Source organism: Sceloporus undulatus, chromosome 6 (genome assembly GCF_019175285.1).
Source record: "Sceloporus undulatus isolate JIND9_A2432 ecotype Alabama chromosome 6, SceUnd_v1.1, whole genome shotgun sequence".
Lineage (NCBI taxonomy): Eukaryota > Metazoa > Chordata > Lepidosauria > Squamata > Phrynosomatidae > Sceloporus > Sceloporus undulatus.
In genome coordinates this window covers 160,620,692-160,638,664 of record NC_056527.1, presented here as the reverse complement: position 1 = coordinate 160,638,664, position 17,973 = coordinate 160,620,692, and the positions used below count along the sequence as shown (strand labels likewise).

At 43.3% G+C, this 17,973-nt stretch overlaps 1 protein-coding gene across 1 annotated transcript in view; it reads left to right on the top strand.

Annotated features, from left to right (window-relative positions):
• The first annotated feature begins 1,084 nt into the window (after positions 1-1,084).
• The window catches only part of HOMER2 (homer scaffold protein 2), a 63,914-nt gene continuing 47,025 nt past the window's right edge, over positions 1,085-17,973 (top strand). Inside the window, exon 1 of the mRNA XM_042471220.1 lies at positions 1,085-1,443. Coding sequence (XP_042327154.1) covers positions 1,301-1,443 — 143 coding nt within the window. The 5' untranslated portion in view covers positions 1,085-1,300. The remainder of the gene's footprint in view (positions 1,444-17,973) is intronic.

Below are 17,973 nucleotides of genomic sequence, written 5' to 3'. Positions count from 1 at the left end.
CTAAGAGAACTTCCTCCCGTGTGAGAAGCTCCCTCATCTTTAGCTGGAATCTCTTTTCTTGTCATTTTGTGCTAAGAGTTTTTGGGAAATGGTACTGTGCTTTTGAAAGGCCATATGCTCCCTTGAATCCCATGCTAGGGTTATAAATAAATAAGTCCATTGGTTCATATTATACACCAACATCAAGCGGTTTAAAGATAAACCATGCTTCAGGAGGCAAGGAGAGGACAGGAAAATAGGGGGTTTACAGAGTCAGTATCTCCAATATCCCAATATGGAATTCTGGGAAGTATAATTCTATGAGAGATTTGGTTGTTCTCTGCCCAAGTCATCATTTTAACTGCCCTGGCTCCATGCTATGGAATTCTGGGCAGTGTAATTCTACGAGAGATTGTGTTCTCTGCCCAAGGCATTGTTTTAAGTGCCTTGGCTCCAGGTGATGGAATTCTGGGAAGTGTCTTGGCCTCCTCCATCAAAGAAACCACTTTAACTGCCATGGCTCCATGCGATGGAATTCTGGGAAGCATAGCTCATTTAGTATTGTTTGTCTACGGCACTGCTTTGACTGCCCTGGCTCCATGCTATGGAACTCTGGGAAATGTTGCTTTCTGAAAGATGTAGTGTTCTCAGGCCAAAGCACCACTTTAACTGCCTTGGCTCCATACGATGGGGTTGTGGGAAGTGCTTCGTGCTATGGAATTCTGGGAAGTATAATTTTACAAGTCATTTAGTGTTCTCTGCCCAAGGCACCGCTTAAAGTGCCCTGGCTCCATGCTATGGAACTCTGGGAAGTATAGCTTTATGAAAGATTTAGTGTTCTCTCTGCTTTCACTGCCCTGGCTCCGGGCCATGGAAGTGTGGGAAGTGCTCCATGGTATGGAATCCTGGGAAGTATAGCTTTCGTAGCCATTTTTAGTGTTCTCTGCCAGGCAGTGAGAGCGGCATGGGAGCGGGTTATTTCTGCAGTGTGTTGAGGATGTCCTCCTCCTCCTCCTCCTCCTAGTCCTCAATCCCCGCCCTGCGAGTGGGAGGGAAGCAGGCAGGCAGAGGAGGAGGAGGAGGAGGACGGCAGAGGGAAGCAGGAGCAGAGCAGAGCAGAGCAGGTGGCCCTCCTTGGGATGCTGCTGCTGCTGCTGCTGGCGCCGGTGGTGGTCCCTCTGCTTCTGGAGCGTGAGCGATCCAGGCAGCCTTCCTCCTGCTCTTGGCTTATGTAAAAGGCAAGCGAGAGAGAGGCAGAGGAGGAGCAGTGCGAGGTCCAGGCAGAGCACCGCGGAGCGGAGCAGAGCAGAGGGGCTCCCCGATGTGCGAAGTGGGCCCCCGGCCTCCCTTCCTGGACGGAGGAGGAGGAGGAGGAGGAGGAGGAGAGACCCCTCCGTCCAGCGCTCTCTCTCCGCCGGGGCTCCAGGGGGGCTTCGGGGCCGGAGAGAAGGGGCGAGAGATGGGGTGAGTACCCAGGCCAACTTCGGGGCTCATTCCGCCTTGGGCGTTCACACGACTCCGGGAATGATCCGGGTTCATCCCGCTTTTAACTGCCCCGGCTGTGGGGATGGATGAGTTCCTTGTTTTTCCCTCCTCGGTCCCAGACGACGCTCCAGGCTGTGGAATCCTGGGAAGGGTCGTTTCAGGAGAAGCTTAGTTACTCTCTCTGCCCAAGGCACCTTTCACTGCTCCGTGCTATGGACTTCTGGGAAGTGTAGTTTTGCGAGACATTTAGTGCCCTCTGCCCAAAGCACCGCCGTGCTAGGGAATTCTGGGAAATATATAGCTTTACAAGTCGTTTAGTGTTCTCTGCCTTAAGGCACCGCTTTAACTGCCTTGGATCCATGCTGTGGAGTTCTGGGAAGTATAGCTTTATGAATCATTTAGTGCTCTCTGCCCAAGGCACCACTTTACCTGCTCTGGCACCATGCTGTGGAATTCTGGGAAGGATAGTTTTAGGAGAGATTGAGCTCTGCTCTGAGCACCACAACATGCTCCAACTCCCAGAACTCCATAGCCTTGAGCCAGGGCAGTTAAAGTGGTGCCAAACTGGGTTATTTCTCCAGTGTGGATGCCGCCTTTTAACTGCTCTAAGGGATTCTGAGGACAGTCCTTTTGTGAGACATTGAGCCTTCTCTGTCAGAGAGCTCTGGAGCCAAAATAAATTGCCCTTCCCAGGATTCCCTAGCACTGAGCCAGGGCAGCTAAAGCAGTCTCATACTGGATCATTTCTGCAGTGTGTTTTGTACTTGAGACACCTTTTCTTGAATGAAATCTCCCCAAATTGAGTTGAGGCAGCTAGAGGTGTTTGTAGAGGAATTAAGCCTCACTCCACTTGGCATTTAGATCAGATGATTTTGATTTACAAAAGTTGGGTGCATCCTGCCTTCAGAAGGGTCTGCCTTAAAGTCAGTGGGCTTTAAGATGGAGGATTATGGAAAGCAAGGAAGAAAAGTGGTTCCCTCCTTGGGCTGGAGGTAAGAGGGAGGACTGGGGTATACTCTTGGGTTACGGTTTTTATTGATTGTAAGAAACATTTTTAAAAACTCATAAACATGCATTCATTCACCCGAACAATCATTTACAAACATGACATCGAAAACATAGGAACCACAAATACACAGACCAACTTAACACATAGATCTAAATGCCAACTTAACATATATAAAAATCACTATATTATCATATACTGTACTCTGGTCTCTCTTCCGATCATATAAATCTTTTGCCTTTTGCTTTTGGAAAGAGAGCCAGGGTGCTGTAGTGGTCTGAGTGTTGGACTGGGACATTGTGTGTTGTGTGTATGTGTCTTCAGGTCACCTGTCGATCTGGAGCGTGTCCAGAAAAGGGCGACCAAAATATTGTAGGGTCTGGAGACCATGCTTTATGAGGAGAGACTTAGGGAGCTGGGTATGTTCAGCCTGGAGAAGAGATGGTTAAGAGGTGATATGATAGCTCTGTTTAAGTATCTGAAGGGATGTCATATTGAGGAGGGAGCAAGTTTGTTTTCTGCTGCTCCAGAGACTAGGACCCAGAACAATGGATGCAAGCTCTAGGAAAAGAGATTCCAGCTCAACATTAAGAGGAACTTCCTGACAGTAAGGGCTGTTCTTTGGAGGTTTTTAAACAGAGGCTGGATGTCTATCTTGGGGGGGGGGGATTGACTGAGAATTCCTGCATGGCAGAATGGCATTGGACTGGATGGCCCTTGGGTCTCTTCCAACTCTAGGATTCAGCCATTTTGTTCCATTCTATCTCCCCAGGTTTTCCATTTCAATTCCACACAGTCAGGAGAAGGACTAAATTAGAATTTAATTCAGCTTCAGTAGTTTCCTTGCAGGTCCATTTTCTGAGTTCTGTCCACCACAATTCAAGAAGGATGTTGACAGGCTGCAGCGCGTCCAGAAGAGGGCAACCAAAATGGTGAAAGATCTGGAAACCATGCTCTGTGCACAGTGACTTAGGGAGCTGGGTATGTTTAGCCTGGAGAAGAGAAGATTAAGAGGTGATATGATAGCTCTGTTTCAATATCTGAAGGGGTGTCACATTGAGGAGGGAGCAAGCTTATTTTCTGCTGTCCCAGAGAATAGGACTCGCAACAGTGGATGCAAGCTGCAGGAAAAGAGATTCCACCTCAAGCTCCCTGACAGTTAGAGCAGTTCGACAGTGGACAAACTCCCTTGGAGAGTGTGGAGCCTTCTTCTTTGGAGGTTTTTAAACAGAGGCTAGATGGCAATCTGTCAGGGATGCTTTGATTGTGTATTCCTGCATGGCAGGGGATTAGACTGGATGGCCCTTGTGGTCTCTTCGGACTCTATGAAGCTGTGATTCTGTGGTTCTATGACCTGTGGCAACCACCTGGATTTCATAGGGTTCTTAGTCAAGGAATACGCAAAGGAGGATTTGCCAGTTCTTTCCTCTGAAATGTACCCTCAAATCCCAAAGCCATAGAAACCCACTGGTTGTCCTTGGGCATTCTCTCTCAGCCCTAGACGAAGACAATGGTAACCTCCCTTGGAACAAATCTTGACAAGAAAACCCTGTGATGGGGTTCAGCATCAGTTGGAAATGACTCAAAGGCACACAATAGGAATGCTTTTGAATGGATGTCTGCACTGTTTATGTGATCCAGATCGTTTCCTCCAGTGGTCCAAGCCAGATACAGCAGTGATATTTTGAAAGTGGCTTAAATCTGCTAAGCATTGGGAAAAGGTAAAAATCTTAAGGCAGGCCCATCCCTTAGGGATGCAAACGTAATAAGATACAAACAGGAAGGAAACAAGTCCAAACAGCACATTTGTTTGGCAAGATTGATACAGATGGTAATTCCTGGATTATATGTGTGTGTTTTTTTAATCATTTGCATCTTGCCTGTTCTCCAGTAAGGGCATATATAGGCCTTTGCCACTTCTATTTTATCTCACAACAACCCTGTGTAGTAGGTTAGATTAAGAGTTCATGATTGGCTCAAACTTCATAGATTCATGGAGTTTTGAACCAGGACCTCCTTGCCACCACTGGAATATTTGAACCACTGTACCATGCTGCATCTTTCCATTAGCATCTTCTTACCATATCTTCTCATCTCCTCCGCTAGCAGTTGAGGTCCAAAACACACTGCTGAAATAATCCAGTTTGAGACTGCTTTAACTGCCCTCGCTCAGTACTAGGGAACCGTGGGAATTGTAGTTTATTGTTGCACCAGAGCTCTTTGTCAGAGAAGGCTAAATGTCTCACAAACACTACAGTTGAGCTAGGGCAGCTAAAGAGTCTCAAACTGGATTATTTCTGCAGTGTGTTTTTGACCCTAGATCTGTATGCTAGTATACTATATACTGATCAGGTCCACTGAATTCTGTGGGCCTTACTTCTGAGGAGGTGTATACGTTTCTGCTATGAGGGTACATTTCTGTGTCTGTTTACCTAGACTAGGCCTATATGGAACACAGTTCAGTTTGCTTCCAAATACACAATCCTGATATCAGGCTGGGTATGGGAGAAGAGGCCACCATACCCGAATCTGTTGAACTGCTAAGGTCAAGCTTGGCCTCTAAGTAGCTGTATTGCATAATATAGGACACTTCCAGGATCCTTTACTCAAGGCTGAAAAAGATGCTGCCGCTGCTTATGTGCATCAAGGGAAGTATTAGTACAACTCTATTTTGCTTTGGTCAGGCTTCATCTGGAATACTGTGTCCATTTCTGGGCACCATGTTTCAAAAAGGATGTTGGGAAGCTGGAGCGTATCCAGAGAAGGGCAACCAACATGGTGAAGGGTCTGGAAACCATGGCCTATGAGGAGAAACTTAGGGGGCTGGGTATTTTTAGCCTGGAGAAGAGATGGTGAAGAAGTGATATGAAATCCTGTTCAAGTATTTGAATGGGTGTCATATTGAAGATGGAGCAAACTTGTTTTCTGCTGCTCCAGAGACTAGGACCCTGAGCAATGGATGCAAGCTGCAGGAAAAGAGATTCCATCTTAACATTAGGAGGAACATCCTGATGGCCAGAGCTGTTCAACAGTGGAACACACTTCCTTGGAGGGTGGTGGAGTCTCCTTCTTTGGAGGTCTTTAAACAGAGGCCAGATGGCCATCTGTTGGGTATGCTTTGATTGTGAGTTACTGCATGGCAGGGGGGTTGGAGTGCATGGCCCTTGAGGTCTCTTCCAGCTCTGTGATTCTAGGAGAGGCAGCCTGAGAGGCGTGTCAGGGGGGCATTCCCCAAATTGTGCTGTATTGCAAGGCTCTGAGGGCCACACACATCTTTCACATCCCATGCTACCTCATTGCACTACCAGCCGCTATACAAAGTTGGTGATCACTCTAAAGCATAACGCTACTTTCAACAAGTTTTGCTACTAAGAAAAGTTAGTAGCTTACAAGGTTTTCAGTCATCCTTTGTGCCTTGCACACATCTGTTTGTCTTGCACTGAATAATGAGAAATTGGTGTGTGTGTGTGTGATGAAAATGAACCATTCGACAGAAGATTTTCTAGTGGTTGCCAGGGAGTGTTTTTTGTTCGCAAAAGACATCTGGATGAGCGGCTTCACACACACGCACACACACGCGCACACACACACACACACACACACACACACAGAGCCTGAAAAAGGTATTTTGTGTACAGAGGTTCTGTCTGACTGTTGTTTTGGATTTGTTTTTGTATCCACTGTCATATGTGCTGGATCTCTACCCAGGAAAACGTGCCTCTGAAACTGTAACAAGTTTGAGTGGTACCAAATGGTCTGAATTGCAACCTGATCACAGACTCATTTACCTGAGGCAAACTCTATTGGCTTCTATTGAATGTCTTTTCAAGTGAGCATACAACAACTGTTTTCCATGGTAACTGCTTCTCTTGATGGAGCTAGAATGCTGAAAGTTTCATTACTGGGGAGTGAGACGTGTTGTGACTTTGGGAGAAAAGCACCAGCCTACTGAAAATATGTTTCAGCCCCTAAATGTGTGAGTCGAATGTGGCATTTGTAATATTGGTAGCATTGCCAACTTTTCAACAGCCCACCATGGCTTCATCTATAAAAGCAATTTTATGCAGACGTCGGCACAGAGTGGGGAGTGTGTTGCCCTCCAGATGTTGTGGGACTGCAATTTACATCATCCTGCACCTTTGGCTGTGTTGGTTAAGGGAGCTGCAGTCCAACAAAGTTTGGAGGAGATCACATGCTCCCACACCTTTGCGTTAGCAGTTGAACTTTTCCGCGGCATTGAGAAAGATGTATTAGCCATACCCAGATGATTTTAAAGTGCACAGCATTCACCGGTGGGAGATGTGAGCAAACTGTAAGTGAGTAGGCTGTGTGCATAAAGAAGTTACTGAGAAGTACCAGGGGAGCATATACTAATTTAAGAAATCCTGAATAGGCTGGTTACCATCTGCTGCCATTAATGGGACAGCTGCTGAGAGGCAAGATCAAGAACTAACCACCCATGTTTTGCCCAAGGCTACTATCCAGTTTGTAGTTGGGCTTCCTCTAGGGTAAATAGTATGCAAGTCATTAATCATGGGCCAGTGTGGTGTAGTGGTCTGTGCGTTGGGCTATGATTCAGAGATCAGGGTTCAAATCCTTATTCTGCCATTGAAACCCACTGGCAGGCCTTGGGCAAATTACACTCTCTGCCTCAGAGGAAGGCAAAGGCAAATCCCTTCTGAACAAATCTTGCCAAGGATAGGGTTACCTGAAGGTCACCATAAGTCAGAAAAATATGAATGCACACAAGAACGACATAATCCAAGTATTATAGTCATAGAAATGAAACTACTGTATGGAAAAACTATTACCAGTCCTTCCATGCAAGGACAACATATATGTATTTCTTCTTTTGTCAGATGGTACTGTGTGTTTATTTGTGTTTAATAAAGCTATAGTACTGACTAGCCACTCACTTCACACCTTCATTTACACACCTCCTGTGAAAGATAACTGCCATAATACCTCCTCTTTATCTGTGTGCGCATGGAAATACAGCAGCTCCTAGACTTGCACTGACTGTTGTCCTTGATTTGTGCTCATGGCTGACCCATTAGGTCCCAGGTGTGATAAGATCTTCATTTGGCAATTCCAGGATTGAGCAGTCGTATGTTATCAGTGTCTCCCCTCTCTCTTATCCCCCACTCCTTATAAATACTTTCTTTTCTTTTCTTTTTAATTAAAAAAATGTATTAGCATACCTCTAGAATTGCATTTAACTCTCCCCCAAAATATACACTGGGTAGAGCATAGAACAGGGAGGAGGGGTTGGGGAGGAGTGTGGAAGAGTATGAAAAAGAATGCATTTGCATTACTGTGAAGACATGTGAGAGGGACTGCTTCAAAACCAGTACAGTGGAACCTCGGTATCTGTGGGGATCTCCCCTTGCAGATAAAAAAACTGTGGATGGTCAAGTCCTGTTTTCCCCAATGGCAGCCCCTGCATGTTGCTGCGCCGCCATTAGGGCCAAGCCCCATTGTCCCCAGTGCTAGTGCATGCATGCAGCCCAGCCAGGGGTTGGAACTCCATACTCAGCTACCAACTTGCTTCCTATTGCCACAGCTGCTGGATGTCGGAGTGTGCTTTCTCTGGCCGGAAAGGGTTGTTGAACGGTGTACAAAGGCTAATCATGAATGCATTGAAGTTGTCTAACTCCATTGTCCCCATGTTGTACAAGCTGACTAGCCACCCCACAACCTCTTTCTCAAAGCTGTGTAAACACATAGTACACATTAATAGCCTCCGACCTGAAGGTGTGCCACTACTTGTGCATAAAGCCTTTGACTTGAGTCAGGAAGAATGGCAGCTTCTTGGAGTCCCCATCGAAGGTGATCTTATGGCCCCAATCGGTGTATGGTTGTGGTTCAGCTGGTCCTTGGACAACTGGGACTTTTGGAATCTCTTACTCTTCCTGCTGTCACCCAAGGCTTCCATCTCATCTTCCATGCCTCCATTATCACCCAAGGTACAGTTTGCCCTCTGCATTGGTGGTTTAGCCATCCGCAGATTGGAGCATCCGCAGATGGCCCTGCCCCATTATCGTCAATGGTGGTGCATGCACACAGTGCGCCAACATGACCATGCACACGTTGGTGCTCATTGATGATAATGGGACTTGAGATCCCATGATTTTTGGTACCCACAGGGGTGGGATTCAGCACCTTTCTGCTTTCACTAGCTCATTAGTTCCCCCCCCCCCCTTCCATTTAGGCTGTTTATACAATTATTCTACATTTGCATTAAGTAACCACATGTAAGCTTTGCATCTCTCTCTTGGTCACTCAGTAGTTTTGGCCTGAGTTCTTTAGAAATGTTAAGAATAATCTCACATACTTGGAAGCATGTTCCATTTAGATAAGAATAACTTGTTTCAAATCGGTATGCTGCAAGTCTATCTTTGTTTTGACTCTGGCCTTCCAATTCATTTTGTGTATATGGATGTACACTAATTCTGTTTAAGAATTGTTAATGATTTACATAATGGTTGTATTGTTATTGCATGCCCTCAAGTAATTTCCAACTAAGGGTGAGCCTATTGTAGGGTTTTCTTGTCAAGTTTCTTCAGAGGATGGCCATCTGTTGGGAGTGCTTTGACTGTGTATTCCTGCATGGCAAGGGGTTGGACTGGATCGCCCTTGAGGTCTCTTCCAACTATGATTCTAGTGTTCCAGAGATTATGGTTCTTTCTGAATGTTGGGATGCAGGGGGAAGCTAAATGCGAGGATCAAAGCAACAAAAGAGTCTTAACATATGTAGTGTTATTAAAAAATCCTTATCCATATTCAGGCCATAACTGATAGAACTGAACTCTTGTTAAATTATAATCCAGAGGGTTCACACAGCAGTCTTTGTTTAGTAAAGGCCACTTCCTTTAGCAGATCAGCAGTAGAGTCGCCTGAGCAACTGAAATGTTCCCTTATTGGTTTTGAATGTTGCCTTTTCTAATGCCAAGTTAATGTCTGTTCATTCACTTGTGTAGGGACTAACCTGTCTGCAGTCTTCAGAAGTGGATTGCTGGCAGATGATAGTATACATCACTTTGGAAGGTAAACTCCTAATGTTGTGGATGATACTGCTAGGAAATCATTACTTCCAGAGTTTGGAAGTGATATACTACCTGGAACAGTATTGCCTCTGGTATGTTACTTTTGCAGGTAATTGGCATAACAGTTATCCTATTGTATGACCTTATCACACTAGAGGAATTCCTTTCAGAAATGGGATTTAAAGTAGATTTAAAGTAGAAAAAACCCGCAAATGCGAGATGTTTTTCACACGATGTTTCTGCAAAACAGAAATAACGTGAAATAACTCTCGGAGTCCTTGTCCAACACTCAAACCACCAAACGACACTGGTTCTTACAATAATCTAGGATTCTCCAAAAACCTGGTCCCATGTAAACATAGGTTGTACCTGTAAGTGCTAAATGAGGCTTGAAGTTAAGTGTTTTTCCTAAAGGTAAATAGCAAACAGGATGATCAGGAATGTGGCAAGTGAAAATATGCATCTTTATGCTTGTTAAACATTTAGTTTCATATTGGCTTGACCTTAGCCAGGGCACCTACTTTCTAGCAATGGCAAACAAGTTGACTCCAAAGTGCTTTAATGTTTTTAGTGTACATGCAGATTAGCCCTTTCCAAGAGAGCCAACAAGGTGTAGTAGTTTGAATGTTAGACTAGGACTCTGGAAGACCAGAGTTCATATCCCTGCTTGGCCATGGAAACCCACTGGGTGACATTGAGCAAGTCACACTCCCTCAGCGTCAGAGGATAGGAAAGGCAACCCTCCTCTGAAGAAATCTTGCTAAGCAAACTCTGTGATTGGGTTGCCTTAGGATCACCATAAATCAGAAATGACTTGAAGACACATAAAAACAACAATAGCCCCTTTCCACCTTTTTACTTTTCAGATGCATTAGACTTCAACTTCTATACTTCTTAGGCATAATTGCCATTCTCTATGTTGCTTGGGGATGTGGCACTTTCAGGCTAACATGTTCTGAAGGCTGGTAAAGGGAAGGCTGGTGAAGATAGATTAGGAGTAGAATGAGACCTTGCACCTTGTAGCTGTGAATTGGCATGAATTGTGGCCTGCTAAGTACTTAGCAGCTTCCTGCACCTTTTACAATCTGAGTCAGACCATGAACCCAGGGAGCCACTAGCTTAGAGGTAGAGAACCTGCAGTGCTCCAGATGATGATGGATGATAAATTCCTTCTTTTATGATCACTGGCTCTGCTAACTGATGGGAGCTGGAGTCCCAACAGTCTCCACCCATCCATAGCTGAACTCCATACAAAGGTGGTATCCATTTCTGGATACGTTTTTGCACATCTGGCTTAGAGAATAGCAGTTAATGTTCCATCTTCTTTTGATTTTGTTATCTCCCCCCCACCTCGCTTAACATTTTAAAATAACACAGAAGTATTGCAATATCTGAAATAAACTCTGGGCACCTTGAAATGATATTTGTGTTGTTCACCCATTTAGAAGCAGCTGCTGTTATGCGAGTTGTAAGGCGAAAGGTATTTGCTGGATGTGCAATATTGTGTGGGCTGGTTCAGTTTTAGCAGGCTTCTACAGAAACTGATGAAATCTATTTTTCATCCCACCCAGAGTACGGATGTCTATGTTTGAGCACATTGTTCTCCCCCACCCGCTGCTCTTCTGTATAAATACAGCCAGCAACTTCCCTTAAATAGCATCTTGGAATTACTTAGTTGGGTTGTAATTGTGCTTAGGTTGGTGGTGTAGGTGGGGGAGACTTGTAATTTGCATCTCTCAAACAGTCGAACACTATTACCCTAAAATAGTCCAGCCTCTATGCAATTAAATTTCTGAATGTGGCAGGACAAGTGGCAGTGACCTCCAACTAGGACAGGAGGCTTTTAGCTCAGAGTGATGGGGAAGGGAATTCTTAATGCACAAGCATTGAGAGAGGCCATTAATGCCAGGGAAGGTTATGGAGGCGCTGTAACATGGTGTTTGGAACTGGTTAGACGGAGCTGTCAGGGGGAATGCTGGATAATAGCCTGCTGTGATACCAGGGGATAAAACTAGATTACTTAAGTAGCATTTTGATGTTTTCTCCCATGGAGTACACACACACACACTCTCTCTCTCCATCTAGAATTATGGCCCATTGACTTCAGTGCACTTGGATCCTGTAGAAGTATGAGAATCACACTTTAAAACATCACCTCTCTTTTTTGTTCCTCTAAGTTTGTTGGAGCAAGTCCCTGGCTCTTGCATGTTGGTCAGTCTGAGTATGTATGTTAGGGTTGCAGGTATCCTTTATTATAAGGGGTGTCCCTTGCTTGAGAACGGTTGCTCTGTATAGGGCTGGCGAGTGACCTTTATTATAAGGAATGTCCCGTTTCAGTGTTGGAAACTGTTTTCCTTTTTATACAGACTGATTGAGATACCACCCTCTCCTCATTTTGAGGAGTGGGCCCTTAATAAAGACAGAAATGTGTGCATCGTGTTAGTTACGAATGTGGACAGTGTATGAATTCTACAGAAAATTCACACGGCTAAGTTAACTACAGTCAATACTTCCATTTGGTATTTAGGTGGAACACAAATTCTTAAATATCTCCTTCCTGATTGTCCACCCTGTATGTCAAAAATGTTGGCTGTCCCTCTGTGCTATTTTGAAAACCAGGCAACACTGGTGTATATGTATATATCTGTGTGTGAGAGAGAGACTGACAGATCAGCAGACTGACAGACCGATTGACTCTGTAAAGCTGCTAGTGCAGCATTGCAGCTAAGAATATGCTCTCTGTAGGCTCAACCTCATCAGGCTGATTTTGTGGATTATGAAAAGACTGCAAATTGTTAATTATTTGACTATGTCAGGAAGAGAGAAAGTCTCCTCTGGGATTCTCTTTCCCAGGATTCAAAACAGGTTGACTGTCCTAGGGTACTATGAATCGATTTTGTGTGTTCTTGTGTGGGGTGGTTGTCATTTTCCAGTCCGCCTTAGGCAGCAAAATGTCTCCAGTCATCCCAGGAGCTCTGAATTCTACCCTTCAAACCTTGCCTTCAGCATGTCCCTGTTCTTTTTGGGTCAGCCCCCCAACAGCACTATGTGGGTATGTCATACATAGCTGATATAATGTTGATAGGGAAGATGATTATTCATTTTCATTTTCTATACTTACTGCATTTATATGTTTTCTGAGTTTTCTGCAGCATGCAAAGAACACGACATGATAAAAACGATTCCAGTCAAAAAGTGAAAAGTAGCAATGAAAACACCTTCCCCAGTCTGGTGCCAGCTGGATGTGTTGAATTACAATTCCCATGTCATGCAGTGACATTACAGTCCAATTATGGTCATGTAGTTAAAATGGGCATTATAGTCCAGCACATACGAAGGACATCAGGTCGGGAAAGATCAAGGTAAAACAGCATGCAAGTGAAAAACAGACTTGCATAAAGAGTTAAATAGAACCAAAAAGATTTTTAAAGGTTGCTTAAAGATCCCAGATGCGGAACTCATATATTCTACACAGAAGAGGAGATTCCAAAGATGTGGCTGGTACCTTCAGTTTATGTCGTTTTTTCATCACTCTGAATCATTATGTATTCACAAGACATTGTTATTTATTACTACTATATACCATGAAATATTTCCCCAGCTGCTTCTTAGCATGGGATAGCAGTGAGTTATCTCTAGCTACAAATTAAAGTACCTCTTTTTATTTGCATCAGGCACAAATCTAAAAGAAAATGGTAATTTAAGAGCAATAAATAAAACAAATCTTAAGTTAATGTAAATGGTTAACTGGATTGGGGATACATGTATTGTTGAGGTCCTCATGGATTTGCCAAAATTCTTCAGGCTTGGTATTAGAAGAGAAAATACTTCAAGTTATTGTTCTTAGGAATCTGATTTTAGAGGTTTATATAAGATGTATTGCTGGATCACTTCGGTGTATGTATGACTCAGAGAAGAAACTGAGAGCGACGCTGTGTAGGTGGGAAGAGGGCTGTTAGGGATTGGTGGGAAATGTCTTATTTAAAAATAGTAGGAGTAGGGAAAGGCTAGCTGTGTTGTACTGATCTGAACATTTGTGAAGAAAAGTTACTAGTCCACAGCATATCTTTCTGCCCACCAACATCTGTGTTAGCTATCTTTGGAACAAGGTTAGCTTGAGGAGCAGGGAATGGAGGAGAACCAAAGCTGTTCCTAATGTGTGAAAATTTCCAGTGGCAGTTGTTACTCGCCATAGGTGACTAGGCAAGTGTCTGTTTATGAACCTTATGTTACAAACAGGAAGAAATTTGCATAGGAAAAGACTGAAGAACATCCAACAAAAGTATAATGAACAGGAATGAACGGATACTCTTTCCAAACTACCTTTTCTTCTCTCCAACTTCTGTTTGTTAAATATTTTGATCTTATTCATGCATCGTGATAAACTATGATAAATTATGGTTTATTGTGACAAAAATGAGTTGAAACAAATCTCTGGCTCATGTTCTCCCTCCTCCTTTCTTCTCTTCCAACATGGCTGTGATCAGAAGTTCTTGCTTCTGGTTTTCCTTAACCACAGTTGAGCTCTATGCTTAAACCTGGCAAACTGTGCTTTGTGCGGCTTGTTCAGGATAAAAAAAGCACTCTGCCTACCAAGCCAAGCCACCTCATGCTTTTGCTTTGCATTAGTGCCTTTTGAACTTTATATGTTTAAAACTTTGTTATGTTTTGAACTCTGCTCAGTGAATGTTCTCAGCATTGCCAGTTTGGTCATGAGGAGAAACAGCCCAGCTAATGTGCTTAGCAAACAGTTAGCTAAAGTGCAGGTTTTGGTGCCAATTGAAAGTGGCAGGATGACAAGCAGAGCTGCTGTATGACATTTCCCTTTGGCAGTTGGATTAGATTCCCCTTCTGGTATTCCAAGAAGGAAACCTTCTCTTACCATTTGAGAGGTGTAAATGGGTGCATAATTTGAAGGTGCCACTCCCCCCCCTTACTGCTGCTAACACATCTTGAGTGCAAGCAAGTTTGTTTATTTGCCTTTCAGATAAGGTCCTTGCAGGAGACAGCTTCTGCAATCCAGGGTTTCTTCCACATAAATTAAGCAGACTGTGAATCCACTGTGGAAACTTGCATTTTGAAAGCATTAAAAAACAAACAAAGCTGTTCCTTTACAATTGTGATAAGGAGGAAGGGAACAGTAATAGTAATAGCAAGTACATTTATATACCGCTTATCAGGGCACTTAAGCGGTTTACAATGTGTAAGCCAATTGCCCCCAACAAGCTGGGTGTTCGTTTTAGTGACCTACGGAAGGAGGCCAGGCTGAGCCAACCCTGGAGCCCTTCAGGATCGAACTCACAACCTTTAATCAAAGGATTCAGATGGAATGTCTCTTGGCTCTGGTTGAGACTTATCGTGTTGGTCCCCATTTGCAGAGTTGGGAGTTCAGTTTTTATTTTAATTGTTTTAGGTAAAAGTATAGGAGTGGCTGCCAGGTTTGCTTAAGCCTATGCTTCATACACAGAATTATTAAGATGTTATTTAAGTACTGCCTGAGACTTGCTTTCAGGAAGTCTGGAATTCTATATACTTTTGCAATTTCTGCAATTTTTATTTGTGCACCCCCTTTCTAGTCTTTTCACCCCAGAATCACCTTTATACTGAAACAAATAATTGTTCCCAACCATTCTACTTGTAACAGTTTTAACTGAATATTTTGATAGGGAACATAAGGCCCTCCAGAAGATGTTGGGCTGTAACTCTTACCGTCTCTCCCATTGGTTGTGATGGCTGCTTATGATGGAAATTACAATCCAAAGCATCTGGAGGGTATCAGATTTGGTAGGATGCAACTGAAAGAAGACCTGCACCTTAGAAGATAAGTGCATTGCCCAAGGGATGTACCCATTTATCTCATGGCTTAGGACAGATCTCCACAATTGCTTTTCCTTATCCATATCTTATTCTCTTAAGCATATCTGTGAACCAATATCTAGCATTGGGCCATGTGACAGTAAAATAACTAGCTCTCAATTCTAAAAGGTCTTTGTCTTAATATTTTTATTTATTTATGGCTTTTTAAATTGGATTTTATGACCCAACATTTGATTAAAATATTGGATGTATGATGTCCTATCCTCATTGGCATGCCTTATAATTAATATTGCAAGTTAAATAGCATTACTCTTATTGTTAAACCAAAAGGGATCTGGAAGGAGGAAAGGGTAGTGTTTTTTGCTATGTAGGGAAGGCAGTGGGGTGGAAGACTAGATGGCAGCTTTAAACAGGACAATGTTCATATCAAGAATCTGCTGGTAATGTAGACTTTTCATTTCTGCCCCTTCTAATGCTTTTTCCCCTTGCTGTGTTGCGTCTCAGCAATGGCTGATGCCATACTGTGTGAAGTGGAATTTGTATTAAGTGGTTTTGTATTAAGTATTGGCTCTGTCAAGGACTGTAAAAGGATTCTCCTGTGAATTATAAATATTCTATTGCAGTGCACTTTCCTATCCTGCATATGCTCTGACATGGTTATGATTGCAGCATAGACCCAGAGTGGGACAAGGGACTCTGGCAGCCTGAGAGAACTTGCTGTGCTGTTGCTCTGGCCTCTTTTGACCCCTCTGCATTGTGTTTAACAGATGAAAAAGAGCACATATAGAAATGCATTGAAGCAAACAAGCTGTATATGCCTAAGATAAAAGTGCATGTGTTGCCCCGTTTTCTTGTGTATATAGACTTGTGTTAAATTGACAAATGATCTGAAACAGTCACATCGAAGTTGTAACTGATGCAGAGATCTGACATGCCTTGTGGATGTGTACATCCCGTCTTCTTCCTTCCACTTCTCGTTCCTATCCCTTCCATGCTTCATTTTAGCCAGATTATAGCATCTGTCATAGGTGCACAGGCTATAACTCTGAAGTCAATTTATAGCAATGAAAGTAAACTGGGGACATAGGGGAAAGTGGCAGAAGGAGAGAGGAACTGGGACATTTTAAAAGCAGCTGAAAAGGTGGAATGGCAGAGGATGAATTGGGACTGTCCCTGCCAAACTGGGACATTTGGAGGGTATGAGTCAGACCACTGGAACAACAGGGACGAAGGAGAAGTGGCCCTGTGCCGGAGCAAGCTGCTTGCTCAGATTATAGCCACTGTCTGGACTGTTGTGGGACCAATATTTATTTTGTGATGTGTGGTTTGTATTTCTGGGCTCCCGGATATCTGGGTCTGGGCTCTTGGGATTTTGTTCCCTGCCAACCCCCGCAGCCTTGGATGCATCTAGCTCAATACTACCCATATTGATGGCACTCCAGGATTTTACATAGTACTCTTTCTGAGCCAGACCCAAAGATGCAGGGAATTGAACCACTAACCTTCTGTATGCAAAGTGTGTGTTCTACCATTCCCCTAATAACCAAAACAAGGGTAGTGTGGGCTCTCTTTTCACAGCCAAGGTTTGCCCATGCATTTCATACACTGATTATGAGACCAGATTTCATCAGAGTTGACTTTAGCACCTGTGCAGAAGGAATGCTTCATCATGCTTAAATCAAATGATTAAAGTATTTGTTTTGCTGAATGTTCCTTCCTCTTGCATTTTTAAAGATTTTTTTTTATCACATCTTTAAAAAGTCAAAATTGCCCTGCAATGGAGGGGGAAATGACTTTGCAGTTGAACAGAGAACTAGCTAATCGGTGTTTTTGGCTAAAGAGTTGAATATAAATATCTAAATAAACAAAATTAAATCTTGGTGCATGAGCATTAAAATGATCTCATTTGGTTTTTTGTGATAAATCATACAGTCAATTCTTCATAGCTACTGATTCTGCATCCACAGATACAACCATCCACAGCTTGAAAATATTCAGGTGAGGGGAAATTTTTAAAAAATCAAACCTTGATTTTGCCATTTTATATAAGGGACACAATTTTATTACTCCATTGTATATAATGGGACTTGAATATCTATGGATTTAGGTATCCACACTGAGTCCTGAAACTAAACACAGCAGGTACCAAGGACCCACTATACACTGCATTGAAAATTGGTTGGGGAAATAGAGTGTACTGATGATTTCACATAGTTAATTCTCTCCTTGCAGTGGCTTCTGAAAGCCAGTGAAGGGGAGATATGTACCACTCACTTTTTCCTGAGGGGGAAAAACCCCAATACTAGATCTCATTTCTGAGCCCTTAAGTGTCATAGAACAAGGAGGAGTTGAACAGAAATATCCTTTCCCCACTTAGGGCAAATTTAAATTTAAAAAACTTGACATTTATGTACAAGACAGTGGCACTGGCCACATTTCTCATATAATTAATCAGAATATCTAGCTTACTGTGAACAAGCTGTATGCTAGTGCATACAGAAAGCCTGCTCATCCCAACTGTATGAGCAGTGAGCAAATCAAAAATGGCTTGCTTTGCATTGCATTCAAACCTAGGATCCTGGTCCACTGCTTACAAACAAACCAGGGTCCATTAGCTAGGTAGAAACCCTGGTTTATTCT